This window comes from Oncorhynchus kisutch, linkage group LG26 (genome assembly GCF_002021735.2).
Source record: "Oncorhynchus kisutch isolate 150728-3 linkage group LG26, Okis_V2, whole genome shotgun sequence".
NCBI classification, from domain to species: domain Eukaryota; kingdom Metazoa; phylum Chordata; class Actinopteri; order Salmoniformes; family Salmonidae; genus Oncorhynchus; species Oncorhynchus kisutch.
Genome location: NC_034199.2, coordinates 50,106,581 through 50,121,315, shown reverse-complemented (window position 1 = coordinate 50,121,315; position 14,735 = coordinate 50,106,581). Strand labels below are relative to the sequence as shown.

Below are 14,735 nucleotides of genomic sequence, written 5' to 3'. Positions count from 1 at the left end.
TTCAATATATATATTTTTGATTGCACAGGTTCACCATCCGCAATAGTCGTGGTCGTTTTCCTATAAACAGTCAGTGTATATGGTCATTTTTTTAGATATACAGGGTAAAGTTGATAGTTTCATAACGAGGACAAGCAATCACTTTGCGAGGCGCACTGCATGGCCAAAGCAGGCGGAGAAAATAAACTCACAAAAAAACTCCCAAATAGTTAAAATCATTTGATTTTGAGATAGGGGTGAAATCCAAAGTTGTGCTACAGTATAAATTCACAGGCTATGTCATAGCTAATCCGCAAACAGTACATATTGATACATTACTAACTGAAACACTTCATCTGCAAAAATGACAAGTTAATTAGTGATGGTGATTTCAACGTTGTGGGGACAAAAACACATAGGCTACATCGCCCACCCTAATCTGATAGTGGTAGATGTCTAGTCTCCTTTATGGCTCTAATCTGATAGTGGTAGTGGGGTGGTAGACAAACATAGACAGATTCAGCTCAGAGAGGCCCAGCTCAGAGAGGCCCAGCTCAGAGAGGCCCGGCTCAGACAGGCCCGACTCAGAGAGGCCCTGCTCAGACAGATCCGGCTCAGAGAGGCCCGGCTCAGAGAGGCCCGGCTCATGATCTCCATCAGCAGCAGGTTTTAATTTAGAATGGAACATTAATGTGTTTATGCAACAAATGTTAGTGCATTGAATCGTATTGCATCGAACCGATTCGAATCGTTCTCTAATCAAACCAAATCCCCATGAATTGTATCGTTCCTGTATCGTATTGGAGCCCAGATGCACATCCCTATAGATAAAACATTATGGACCCCCTGCTTTTTCCATGACATAGACGCAGGAAGGTTTTCTTAATGGTTTGTACACTGTGTATATATTTGATGTTGATGCGTTCAAATATACTATAGTATACTATACTGACCCGCCTGCTCATATTCTGTCAGACACGCTTGAGTTCCTCTGTTTTTATAATGCTGTCTGGCTCCTCCCTGGCCCCTCCTCCGCTCCTCCCTGGCCCCTCCTCCGCTCCTCCCTGGCCACTCCTCCACTCCTCCCTGGCCCCTCCTCTGCTCCTCCCTGGCCCCTCCTCTGCTCCTCCCTGGCCCCTCCTCCTCCCTGGCCTCTCCTTCCCCCCACCCCTCTTCCTCCTTCCCCTCAGGATGTTGACTTTGAGGAGATGGAGGATGCTGCCAGGTTCATGGAGGGGAAGTATGGTCAGTACTTCGACCGCGTCATAGTCAACGAGGAGCTGCAGGATGCCTGTATGAAGCTGTTCAATACCATACAGCTGGCTCAGGAGGGACCACATTGGATACCTGCCGCATGGCTCAGTACTGAGGACTAGAGAAAGGAGGGGGAGGGGGAGAGGGAGAGGGAGAGGGAGGAGGGGAGAGGGAGAGGGAGGAGGGGAGAGGGAGAGGGAGGAGGGGAGGGGGAGGGCAGGAGAGGAGAGGAGGGGGAGGGCAGGAGAGGAGAGGAGGGGGAGGGCAGGAGGGGAGGGCAGGAGAGGAAGAGGAAGAGGAGATGGAGGGATGGCCCAGGAGGAACTACAGTGGATCCCTGCTGCATGACTTGGATCGGGAGAGAGGGGATGAGGGATATACAGGATATATATATATATACAGAGAGAGGGGGTGAGGGATATATATATATACATACAGAGAGAGAGGGGGTGAGGGATATATATATACATACAGAGAGAGAGGGGGTGAGGGATATACAGTGTATACAGAGAGAGAAGATGGGGGATATATATATATACAGAGAGAGGGGGTGAGGGATATATATATATATATAGGAGATGGAGGATATACAGGATATATATATATATACAGAGAGAGGGGGGGTGAGGGATATACAGGATATATATATACATACAGAGAGAGAGGGGATGAGGGATATATATATACAGAGAGAAGGGGGGTGAGGGATATACAGGATATATATATACATACAGAGAGAGAGGGGATGAGGGATATATATATACAGAGAGAAGGGGGGTGAGGGATATATATATATATATACAGAGAGAGAGGGGGTGAGGGATATATATATATATATACAGAGAGAGAGGGGGTGAGGGATATATATATACATATACAGAGAGAGAGGGGGTGAGGGATATACAGTGTATACAGAGAGAGAAGATGGGGGATATAGAGGATATAAACAGGCGTTGTTGAACAGTATAATTCAGATGGCGAATGTTTCAGACCAACTAGGAGGGAGAGACAGCCAACGATACATTGAATGTTGAAATTAAAACTGGAAAGTAGAGTCCAGTATAGTTAGAAGGTGCCTTTTATGTATATTTGTATTGTACCTCAGATGTATGTGACAATAAAACACACATATATGTTTTCATATATACACACACACACATATATATATATATATATATATATATAGTACCAGTCAAATGTTTGGACACAGCTGCTCATTCAAGGGTTTTTCTTTATGTTTACTATTTCTACAAACTATTCTACAAAAATTGGACACAATCCCAAGTGTGCAAAGCTGTCATCAAGGCAAAGAGGTGGCTACTTTGAAGAATCTCAAATATAAAATATATTTTGATTTATTAAACACTTTTTGTTTGTTTACTACATGATTCCATGTGTGATATTTTCATAGTGTTGACGTCTTCAGTATTATTCCACAATGTAGAAAAAAGAAAAACCCTTTAATGAGTAGATGTTTCCCAAAACTTTTGACTGGTACTTTATATATTTATATATATATATATATTTTAGTAATGTTCTGTGTTATTAAGGTTGGTTTAGTTTGGATTGAGTGCTGAGCAGAGAGGCTGTGTTGTGCCATCATAGTAAACACTTATAACACTGATAGAGACATCTCTCTTTATATCTACATATATATACATACACTGCTCCAAAAAATATGGGAACACTTAAACAACACAATGTAACTCCAAGTCAATCACACTTCTGTGAAATCAAACTGTCCACTTAGGAAGCAACACTGATTGACAATAAATTTCACATGCTGTTGTGCAAATGGAATAGACAACAGGTGGAAATTATAGGCATTTAGCAAGACACCACCAATAAAGGACTGGTTCTGCAGGTGGTGACCAGACCACTTCTCAGTTCCTATGCTTCCTGGTTGATGTTTTGGTCACTTTTGAATGCTGGCGGTGCTTTCACTCTAGTGGTAGCATGAGACGGAGTCTACAACCCACACAAGTGGCTCAGGTAGTGCAGCTCATCCAGGATGGCACATCAATGCGAGCTGTGGCAAGAAGGTTTGCTGTGTCTGTCAGCATAGTGTCCAGAGCATGGAGGCGCTACCAGGAGACAGGCCAGTACATCAGGAGACATGGAGGAGGCCGTAGGAGCAACAACCCAGCAGCAGGACCGCTACCTCCGCCTTTGTGCAAGGAGGAGCAGGAGGAACACTGCCAGAGCCCTGCAAAATGACCTCCAGCAGGCCACAAATATGCATGTGTCTGCTCAAACAGTCAGAAACAGACTCCATGAGGGTGGTATGAGGGCACAACGTCCACAGGTGGGGGTTGTGCTTACAGCCCAACAATGTGCAGGACGTTTGGCATTTGCCAGAGAACACCAAGATTGGCAAATTCGCCACTAGCGCCCTGTGCTCTTCACAGATGAAAGCAGGTTCACACTGAGCACATGTGACAGACGTGACAGAGTCTGGAGATGCCATGGAGAACGTTCTGCTGCCTGCAACATCCTCCAGCATGACCGGTTTGGAGGTGGGTCAGTCATGGTGTGGGGTGGCATTTCTTTGGGGGGCCGCACAGCCCTCCATGTGCTTTCCAGAGGTAGCCTGACTGCCATTAGGTACCGAGATGAGATCCTCAGACCCCTTGTGAGACCATATGCTGGTGCGGTTGGCCCTGAGTTCCTCCTAATGCAAGACAATGCTAGACCTCATGTGGCTGGAGTGTGTCAGCAGTTGCTGCAAGAGGAAGGCATTGATGCTATGGACTGGCCCGCCCGTGCCCCAGACCTGAATCCAATTGAGCACATCTGGGACATCATGTCTCGCTCCATCCACCACAGACTGTCCAGGAGTTGGCGGATGCTTTAGTCCAGGTCTGGGAGGAGATCCCTCAGGAGACCATCTGCCACCTCATCAGGAGCATGCCCAGGCGTTGTAGGTAGGTCATAAAGGCACGTGGAGGCCACAAACACATTTTGACTTGTTTTAAGGACATAACATCAAAGTTGGATCAGCCTGTAGTGTGGTTTTCCACTTTAATTTTGAGTGTGACTCCAAATCCAGACCTCCATGGGTTGATAAATTTGATTTCCATTGATAATTTGTGTGATTTTGTTGTCAGCACATTCAACTATGTAAAGAAAAAAGTATTTCATTCACTCAGATCTAGGATGTGTGATTTTAGTGTTCCCTTTATTTTTTTGAGCAGTGTGTGTGTGTATATATATATATCTACACACACACATATATATATCGAGATAGAGATTACAGGCCTCTCATCTTTTTAAGTGGGAGAACTTGCACAATTGGTGGCTGACTAAATACTTTTTTGCCCCACTGTACCTCTTTTATCTGTGTTGTATCCTCCGAAGCAGTTTATGTCCTGGCTCCTCTAAATCTGTGACTGTCATGGATTCATCTAATACTCACTATGATGTATTTCTCAGGTGATGTACTGTATATTTCAAATAAAATCAAAGTTTATTGGTCGGCGCACACAGATTTGCAGTGAAATTCTTGTGTTTCTAGGTCCAACAGGGCAGAAATAACACCTAGGGGGAGAAGGGGGAGGGCAGGAGAGGAGGAGGGAGAGGGCAGGAGAGGGGAAGGAGGAGGGCAGGCGAGGAGGAGGAGGAGGAGATGGAGGAGGGCAGGAGGGGGAGGAGGAGGGCAGGAGAGGGAGGGGGGGGGCAGGAGAGGAGGAGGAGGAGGGCAGGAGAGGGGAAAGAGGGCAGGATAGGAGGAGGGGGTGGGCAGGAGAGGAGGGGGGGGCAGGAGAGGAGGAAGAATGCTAGGGCAGGAGGGGAGAGGGCAGGAGAGGAGGGGGGGGCAGGAGAGGAGGAAGAATGCTAGGGCAGGAGGGGAGAGGGCAGGAGAGGAGGTGGAGGAGGGCAGGAGAGGAGGAGGGGGAGGGCATGAGAGGAGAGGGGGAGGAGGGCAGGAGAGGAGGAAGAGGGGGAGGAGGAGGGCAGAAATAACACCTAGAAAATAATAATAATAATAATAATAATATCTGAGCTGGCTGCCAAACTGAGCAATAGGGGGAGATTGATGATCAAAGAAAATTCTCACGGGAGGTAATGCGGTTGGCATTTGATGGTGAGGTATTACAAATCGGGTGAACAACAGGAGTTGCCGTACAAGAAAACCCCGCAGGCTGAATGGACGGGGACAATATATCCTGAGAGAGCCGTGATTCCGTCAAACAGAGTATGTTGTCAGATGTTTCTCTGGAAAGGAGATCCTCGCCCTGAGCTCGTCTACTTTATCATCCAGTGATTGAACGTTAGGGAGTAACTCTGAAGCAGTGCCTGGGGGCTTCCAGGGGCTGATGGCACCGTCACCTGTTAGCTAGGAAATCTAGAAACAGGGTATCTGTCGTCTTGTATCATTTACACACTATCAGACATACAGGCTGCGTCCCAAGTGGACCAGCAGCAGGCGGCTGGAGTGTCTGTGAGAGAGAGAAAAAATGTTTTGGGGGTTTATTTGATTCACCAAGTTCCAAACTGCCTCTGGAAGCAACATCAGCACAATAACTGTTCGTCGGGAGCTTCCTGCGTTGTATTGATAAAATGGAGGACTCGTTGCACTACCAATGCTGCAGGAGTTGTATATATTTCGCCCTGTTCCGGGATGAAGTCAAACAACCTGACTTTCAGTGCGATAACTGCCTGCTCGCGGAGGGCTACAGAGAAGAAGTCGCTACGCTGGGTATACAAATAGCTAATTTGCACAGGCTACTGGGAAAGCCAAGACCTGTTTTCCTTGACTCCGAGGGCCGTGCATCACGCTGGGTTGATGGGAGTTTTGCTTTCGGGCAGGCTATCTTTGGTGGACTGGCCGCTGCTCAGAATTGTTCGCTCACTGACGGAGAATGGAGTCAGCGGGACCTTTGTTGCTGAATCACGGGATGATCCTCTCCTGGACCTGGCTGGCTGGACAGGGAGACATGTCACCTTTCATCGTGGAAGTCAGGGTGGCATCCTCCACTTTCTGAGCCCTCTGCAGTGACGGGATTCATGAATGGGCTGCCGACATCAAATAGCTTCACTGCTCTGGACCCTGAAGTCTCGGCGTCATCTTTTCATGGAGCGTCGGAGGTGTTGTGATGGCATCGCCGGGGTCTACAGTGGGCTCTGTTTTACTGGGGTCTACAGTGGGCTCTGTTTTACTGGGGTCTACAGTGGGCTCTGTTTTACTGGGGTCTACGGTGGGCTCTGTTTTACTGGGGTCTAAGGTGGGCTCTGTTTTACTGGGGTCTACAGTGGGCTCTGTTTTACTGGGGTCTACTGTGGGCTCTGTTTTACTGGGGTCTACGGTGGGTTCTGTTTTACTGGGGTCTACGGTGGGCTCTGTTTTACTGGGGTCTACGGTGGGCTCTGTTTTACTGGGGTCTACTGTGGGTTCTGTTTCACCGGGGTCTAAGGTGGGCTCTGTTTCACTGGGGTCTATGGTGGACTCTGTTTTACTGGGGTCTAAGGTGGGCTCTGTTTTACTGGGGTCTAAGGTGGGTTCAGACACTTCCTCTAAATGTATCAAATCAACGTTTATTTGTCACGTGCTGAATACAACAGGTGTAGTAGACCTTACAGTGAAATGCTGAATACAACAGGTGTAGTAGGCCTCACAGTGAAATGCTGAATACAACAGGTGTAATAGACCTTACAGTGAAATGCTTACTTACAGGCTCTAACCAATAGTGCAAAGAAGGTATTAGGTGAACAATAGTTAGGTAAAGAAATAAAACAACAGTAAAAATACAGGCTATATACAGTAGAGGCTATATACAGTAGAGGCTATATACAGTAGAGAGGCTATATACAGTAGAGGCTATATACAGTAGAGGCTATATACAGTAGAGGGGCTATATACAGTAGAGGGGCTATATACAGTAGAGGGGCTATATACAGTAGAGAGGCTATATACAGTAGAGAGGCTATATACAGTAGAGAGGTTATATACAGTAGAGAGGCTATATACAGTAGAGAGGCTATATACAGTAGAGAGGCTACATACAGTAGAGGGGCTATATACAGTAGAGAGGCTATATACAGTAGAGGGGCTATATACAGTAGAGAGGCTATATACAGTAGAGAGGCTATATACAGTAGAGGGGCTATATACAGTAGAGAGGCTATATACAGTAGAGAGGCTATATACAGTAGAGAGGCTATATACAGTAGAGAGGCTATATACAGTAGAGGCTATATACAGTAGAGGGGCTATATACAGTAGAGAGGCTATATACAGTAGAGAGGCTATATACAGTAGAGGGGCTATATACAGTAGAGAGGCTATATACAGTAGAGAGGCTATATACAGTAGAGAGGATATATACAGTAGAGAGGATATATACAGTAGAGAGGATATATACAGTAGAGGCTATATACAGTAGAGACTATATACAGTAGAGAGGCTACATACAGTAGAGAGGCTACATACAGTAGAGAGGCTATATACAGTAGAGAGACTATATACAGTAGAGAGGCTATATACAGTAGAGAGGCTATATACAGTAGAGAGGCTATATACAGTAGAGAGACTATATACAGTAGAGAGGCTATATACAGTAGAGAGGCTACATACAGTAGAGAGGCTATATACAGTAGAGAGACTATATACAGTAGAGAGGCTATATACAGTAGAGAGGCTATATACAGTAGAGAGGCTATATACAGTAGAGGCTATATACAGTAGAGACTATTTACAGTAGAGGCTATATACAGTAGAGGCTATATACAGTAGAGGGGCTCTATATAGTAGAGGGGCTCTATATAGTAGAGGGGCTCTATACAGTAGCGGGGCTATATACAGTAGCGGGGCTATATACAGTAGAGAGGCTATATACAGTAGAGGCTATATACAGTAGCGAGGCTATATACAGTAGAGAGGCTATATACAGTAGCGAGGCTATATACAGTAGAGAGGCTATATACAGTAGCGAGGCTATATACAGTAGAGAGACTATATACAGTAGCGAGGCTATATACAGTAGAGAGGCTATATACAGTAGCGAGGCTATATACAGTAGCGAGGCTATATACAGTAGCGAGGCTATATACAGTAGCGAGGCTATATACAGTAGAGAGGCTATATACAGTAGCGAGGCTATATACAGACACCGGTTAGTCAGGCTGATTGAGGTAGTATGTACATGTAGATATGGTTAAAGTGACTATGTATATATGATGAACAGAGAGTAGCAGTAGCGTAAAGAGGGGTTGGTGGGTGGCGGGACACAATGCAGATAGCCCGGTTAGCCACTGTGCCAATCTTCGCACTGGTTGGTCGGCCCAATTGAGGTCGTATATACATGAATGTATAGATGTAACATCATTAACTAAGATAAGAATCATAAGTTACCAAACCCGTTCTCAAGAATGGACAACACAAGAGATCCCCTCCAGTCTCCACAGATTTGGGAAAAATCTTCGTTTTGTATATTTTTGCCCCTAATTTATGGAATAATCTGCAGAGTTCACTGCAGTTAGATGTGCTGGTGCCACTCAGGCAGTTTACATTATTGATTGAGGACCTCTATGTAGTTGAATGGGATTTCATTAAATATGTTTATTTAGTTATTGTGTGCTGAATTATATTGTTTTACACACACATATATGTATGTTTATTGTTTTGTAAAGAGAATTTTCATCTCAAAATGACTCCAATGTTTAAATAAAAGGTTAAATAAATACAATTAATTAATTTTATATAATGCGATTCTATTGGTCAGATCTATTGATCCGGTTGGCGTTGAGGACACGCCCACAGACTGTGGTCATGTTGTGTTTTCTATCATAGTACTTGTTTGAAGTGACTAGTTTGATAAACTGGAAAAACCGGACTCCTACTGAGTTTCAGACATGAGAATGTAATGTACTGCTATCTAGTGCAGAATATCTGTCCATGTAGCTTATTATCACAATGTATGTTTCTGTTTCAGTGTCTTTTTTTATGTATTACATATTACATGTTACATGTTACATGTGACATATTACATATTACATGTTACATATTACATATTACATATTACATGTGACATATTACATATTACATGTTACATGTTACATATTACATATTACATATGACATGTTACATGTTACATATTACATGTTACATGTTACATATTACATATTACATGTTACATATTACATGTATTAATGTATTAATTAAATGTCATCGAAACGTTGTCTTTTTCAGTTGCTATGGTTACAGTGTATTTAAAAAAATATGAGAATGTGACACAAGACTAAAGTCTTCTGTTGAAACAGAATGAGGTCATGCGGTCTTGGGAAGAAGAGACCAGAGGACGGTGATGACCATGTCGGGCTGCTGTTACCAGGCAACTCAGACAAGGCAGTCTGTGATTCTCCCCTATCCTACTTTTCCAGTTCACAATCCCACACGTGACAATGACCACAGGAGTTGGCAACACCGCAACAACAGATCCATGGACCAGGCTAACCCTTCTCCATCACCAGACCTGTAGTCAGTGTGATCTCTGCCTCAGATACCTCAGGAGTAATCCTCTCCTGTGAGGATTTAACCAGGATTAGGCAGCAGTATCCTCAGCTGGGGCTCAGAGCTGTCCTCCCCCACCAACTACTGAGGTAGGCAGACCTATGACACCATGTTCCCTGTAGTACACTGTACAGGAAGAAAAGGGTGCCGTTTGGGACTTAACCTTGATATCCTCAGCCAGGCCCTGAGCCGTGCTAGAATGAGGAGAGAACAGGTGGTAAGACACAGGCGGTAAGTAACAGGCGGTAAGTAACAGGCGGTAAGTCACAGGTGGTAAGTCACAGGCGGTAAGAACAGACGTTAAGTCACAGGTGGTAAGAACAGACGTTAAGTAACAGGCGGTAAGTCACAGGTGGTAAGTCACAGGCGGTAAGTCACAAGTGGTAAGAACAGATGTTAAGTAACAGGCGGTAAGTCACAGGCGGTAAGTCACAGGTGGTAAGAACAGACGTTAAGTCACAGGTGGTAAGAACAGACGTTAAGTCACAGGTGGTAAGAACAGACGTTAAGTCACAAGTGGTAAGAACAGATGTTAAGTCACAGGCGGTAAGTAACAGGTGGTAAGAACAGACGTTAAGTCACAGGTGGTAAGAACAGACGTTAAGTCACAGGTGGTAAGAACAGACGTTAAGTCACAGGTGGTAAGAACAGACGTTAAGTCACAGGTGGTAAGAACAGACGTTAAGTCACAGGTGGTAAGAACAGACGTTAAGTCACAGGTGGTAAGAACAGACGTTAAGTCACAGGTGGTAAGAACAGGCGTTAAGTCACAAGTGGTAAGAACAGATGTTAAGTCACAGGCGGTAAGTAACAGGCGGTAAGTCACAGGTGGTAAGTCACAGGCGGTAAGAACAGACGTTAAGTCACAGGTGGTAAGAACAGACGTTAAGTCACAGGTGGTAAGAACAGACGTTAAGTCACAGGTGGTAAGAACAGACGTTAAGTCACAAGTGGTAAGAACAGATGTTAAGTCACAGGCGGTAAGTAACAGGTGGTAAGAACAGACGTTAAGTCACATGTGGTAAGTACAGACGTTAAGTCACAGGTGGTAAGAACAGACGTTAAGTCACAGGCGGTAAGAACAGACGTTAAGTCACAGGCGGTAAGTAACAGACGTTAAGTCACAGGTGGTAAGAACAGACGTTAAGTCACAGGCGGTAAGTAACAGGTGGTAAGAACAGATGTTAAGTAACAAGTGGTAAGAACAGACGTTAAGTAACAGGCGGTAAGTAACAGGCGGTAAGTCACAGGTGGTAAGTCACAGACGGTAAGAACAGACGTTAAGTCACAGGTGGTAAGAACAGACGTTAAGTCACAGGTGGTAAGAACAGACGTTATGTCACAGGCGGTAAGAACAGACGTTAAGTCACAGGCGGTAAGTAACAGATGTTAAGTCACAGGCGGTAAGTAACAGGCGGTAGGAACAGACGTTAAGTAACAAGTGGTAAGAACAGACGTTAAGTAACAGGCGGTAAGTCACAGGTGGTAAGTCACAGGTGGTAAGAACAGACGTTAAGTCACAGGTGGTAAGAACAGATGTTAAGTCACAGGCGGTAAGAACAGACGTTAGGTCACATACGGTAAGTAACAGGTGGTAAGAACAGACGTTAAGTCACAGGCGGTAAGTAACAGGTGGTAAGAACAGACGTTAAGTCACAGGCGGTAAGAACAGACGTTAAGTAACAGGTGGTAAGAACAGACATTAAGTCACAGGCAGTAAGTAACAAGTGGTAAGAACAGACGTTAAGTAACAGGCGTTAAGTCACAGGCGGTAAGTCACATGTGGTAAGTCACAGGTGGTAAGAACAGACGTTAAGTCACAGGTGGTAAGAACAGATGTTAAGTCACAGGCGGTAAGAACAGACGTTAAGTCACATACGGTAAGTAACAGGTGGTAAAAACAGATGTTAAGTCACAGGCGGTAAGTAACAGGTGGTAAGAACAGACGTTAAGTCACATGTGGTAAGTACAGACGTTAAGTCACAGGTGGTAAGAACAGACGTTAAGTCACAGGCGGTAAGAACAGACGTTAAGTCACAGGCGGTAAGTAACAGACGTTAAGTCACAGGTGGTAAGAACAGACGTTAAGTCACAGGCGGTAAGAACAGATGTTAAGTAACAAGTGGTAAGAACAGACGTTAAGTAACAGGCGGTAAGTAACAGGCGGTAAGTCACAGGTGGTAAGTCACAGACGGTAAGAACAGACGTTAAGTCACAGGTGGTAAGAACAGACGTTATGTCACAGGCGGTAAGAACAGACGTTAAGTCACAGGCGGTAAGTAACAGATGTTAAGTCACAGGCGGTAAGTAACAGGCGGTAAGAACAGACGTTAACTAACAAGTGGTAAGAACAGACGTTAAGTAACAGGCGGTAAGTCACAGGTGGTAAGTCACAGGTGGTAAGAACAGACGTTAAGTCACAGGTGGTAAGAACAGATGTTAAGTCACAGGCGGTAAGTCACATACGGTAAGTAACAGGTGGTAAGAACAGACGTTAAGTCACAGGCGGTAAGTAACAGGTGGTAAGAACAGACGTTAAGTCACAGGCGGTAAGAACAGACGTTAAGTAACAGGTGGTAAGAACAGACGTTAAGTCACAGGCAGTAAGTAACAAGTGGTAAGAACAGACGTTAAGTAACAGGCGTTAAGTCACAGGCGGTAAGTCACAGGTGGTAAGTCACAGGTGGTAAGTCACAGACGGTAAGAACAGACGTTAAGTCACAGGTGGTAAGAACAGACGTTAAGTCACAGGTGGTAAGAACAGATGTTAAGTCACAGGCGGTAAGAACAGACGTTAAGTCACATACGGTAAGTAACAGGTGGTAAAAACAGATGTTAAGTCACAGGCGGTAAGTAACAGGTGGTAAGAACAGACGTTAAGTCACAGGCGGTAAGAACAGACGTTAAGTAACAGGTGGTAAGAACAGACGTTAAGTCACAGGCCGTAAGTAACAAGTGGTAAGAACAGACGTTAAGTCACAGGTGGTAAGTAACAGGTGGTAAGAACAGACGTTAAGTCACAGGTGGTAAGAACAGACGTTAAGTCACAGGTGGTAAGAACAGATGTTAAGTCACAGGTGGTAAGAACAGACGTTAAGTCACATACGGTAAGTAACAGGTGGTAAAAACAGACGTTAAGTCACAGGCGGTAAGTAACAGGTGGTAAGAACAGACGTTAAGTCACAGGCGGTAAGAACAGACGTTAAGTAACAGGTGGTAAGAACAGACGTTAAGTCACAGGCCGTAAGTAACAAGTGGTAAGAACAGACGTTAAGTCACAGGTGGTAAGTAACAGGTGGTAAGAACAGACGTTAAGTAACAGGTGGTAAGAACAGACGTTAAGTCACAGGTGGTAAGTAACAGACGTTAAGTCACAGGTGGTAAGTAACAGGTGGTAAGAACAGACGTTAAGTCACAGGTGGTAAGAACAGACATTAAGTAACAAGTGGTAAGAACAGGCGTTAAGTAACAGGCGTTAAGTCACAGGCGGTAAGTCACAGGCGGTAAGTCACAGGTGGTAAGTCACAGGTGGTAAGTAACAGGTGGTAAGAACAGACGTTAAGTCACAGGTGGTAAGTAACAGACGTTAAGTCACAGGTGGTAAGTAACAGGTGGTAAGAACAGACGTTAAGTCACAGGTGGTAAGAACAGACGTTAAGTCACAGGTGGTAAGTAACAGGTGATAAGAACAGACGTTAAGTCACAGGTGGTAAGAACAGACGTTAAGTCACAGACGGTAAGAACAGACGTTAAGTCACACACTTTTTCCTCCTCTGGAGACCTGGGCTGTAGGAGGAGGTGGGTCTCATGTTTGTGGCTAATTATTTAACTGGGTTGAATACAGAGACGTCAGGTAGACCTGAGTTATTAGGCTTTAGTTATTGGTTCGTTTTGTTAGAGTTTTTTTTATGTGGTTGCAAGGATCCACAACAGTTGTTGTTTTGTATATGCAAAAATCCAGTGTTGCATGTTTAGTGTGTAGTTTGATTAACATCTGCTGTCAGTGATTGAAGCCCTGTAAGACTTTGTTGTACAGTTATTAGTCAACAAAACAATTGTCTTTTGTCTTTGTGCCTCATACACTGCCATATTAAGCATATTGCTGATTGTTCAAAACGTGCACTCCCAGGTTAATGGTTCTAATCCCACTCCCAGGTTAGTGGTTCTAATCCCACTCCCAGGTTAGTGGTTCTATTCCCACTCCCAGGTTAGTGGTTCTAATCCCATGCCCAGGTTAGTGGTTCTAATCCCACTCCCAGGTTAGTGGTTCTAATCCCATGCCCAGGTTAGTGGTTCTATTCCCATGTCCAGGTTAGTGGTTCTAATCCCATGCCCAGGTTAGTGGTTCTATTCCCACTCCCAGGTTAGTGGTTCTAATCCCACTCCCAGGTTAGTGGTTCTATTCCCATGCCCAGGTTAGTGGTTCTAATCCCATGCCCAGGTTAGTGGTTCTAATCCCATGCCCAGGTTAGTGGTTCTAATCCCATGTCCAGGTTAGTGGTTCTATTCCCACTCCCAGGTTAGTGGTTCTAATCCCATGTCCAGGTTAGTGGTTCTATTCCCACTCCCAGGTTAATGGTTCTAATCCCATGTCCAGGTTAGTGGTTCTAATCCCATGTCCAGGTTAGTGGTTCTATTCCCACTCCCAGGTTAGTGGTTCTAATCCCATGTCCAGGTTAGTGGTTCTAATCCCACTCCCAGGTTAGTGGTTCTATTCCCACTCCCAGGTTAGTGGTTCTAATCCCATGTCCAGGTTAGTGGTTCTATTCCCACTCCCAGGTTAGTGGTTCTAATCCCATGTCCAGGTTAGTGGTTCTAATCCCATGCCCAGGTTAGTGGTTCTATTCCCACTCCCAGGTTAGTGGTTCTAATCCCATGTCCAGGTTAGTGGTTCTATTCCCACTCCCAGGTTAGTGGTTCTAATCCCATGTCCAGGTTAGTGGTTCTATTCCCACTCCCAGGTTAGTGGTTCTAATCCCATGCCCAGGTTAGT

The 14,735-nt window shown here is 44.9% G+C and overlaps 1 protein-coding gene across 1 annotated transcript in view; it reads left to right on the top strand.

The window, feature by feature from the left end:
* The window catches only part of mpp4a (MAGUK p55 scaffold protein 4a), a 54,479-nt gene extending 53,088 nt beyond the window's left edge, over positions 1–1,391 (top strand). Inside the window, exon 21 of the mRNA XM_031806225.1 lies at positions 1,170–1,391. Coding sequence (XP_031662085.1) covers positions 1,170–1,355 — 186 coding nt within the window. The 3' untranslated portion in view covers positions 1,356–1,391. The remainder of the gene's footprint in view (positions 1–1,169) is intronic.
* Positions 1,392–14,735: the final 13,344 nt, after the last annotated feature.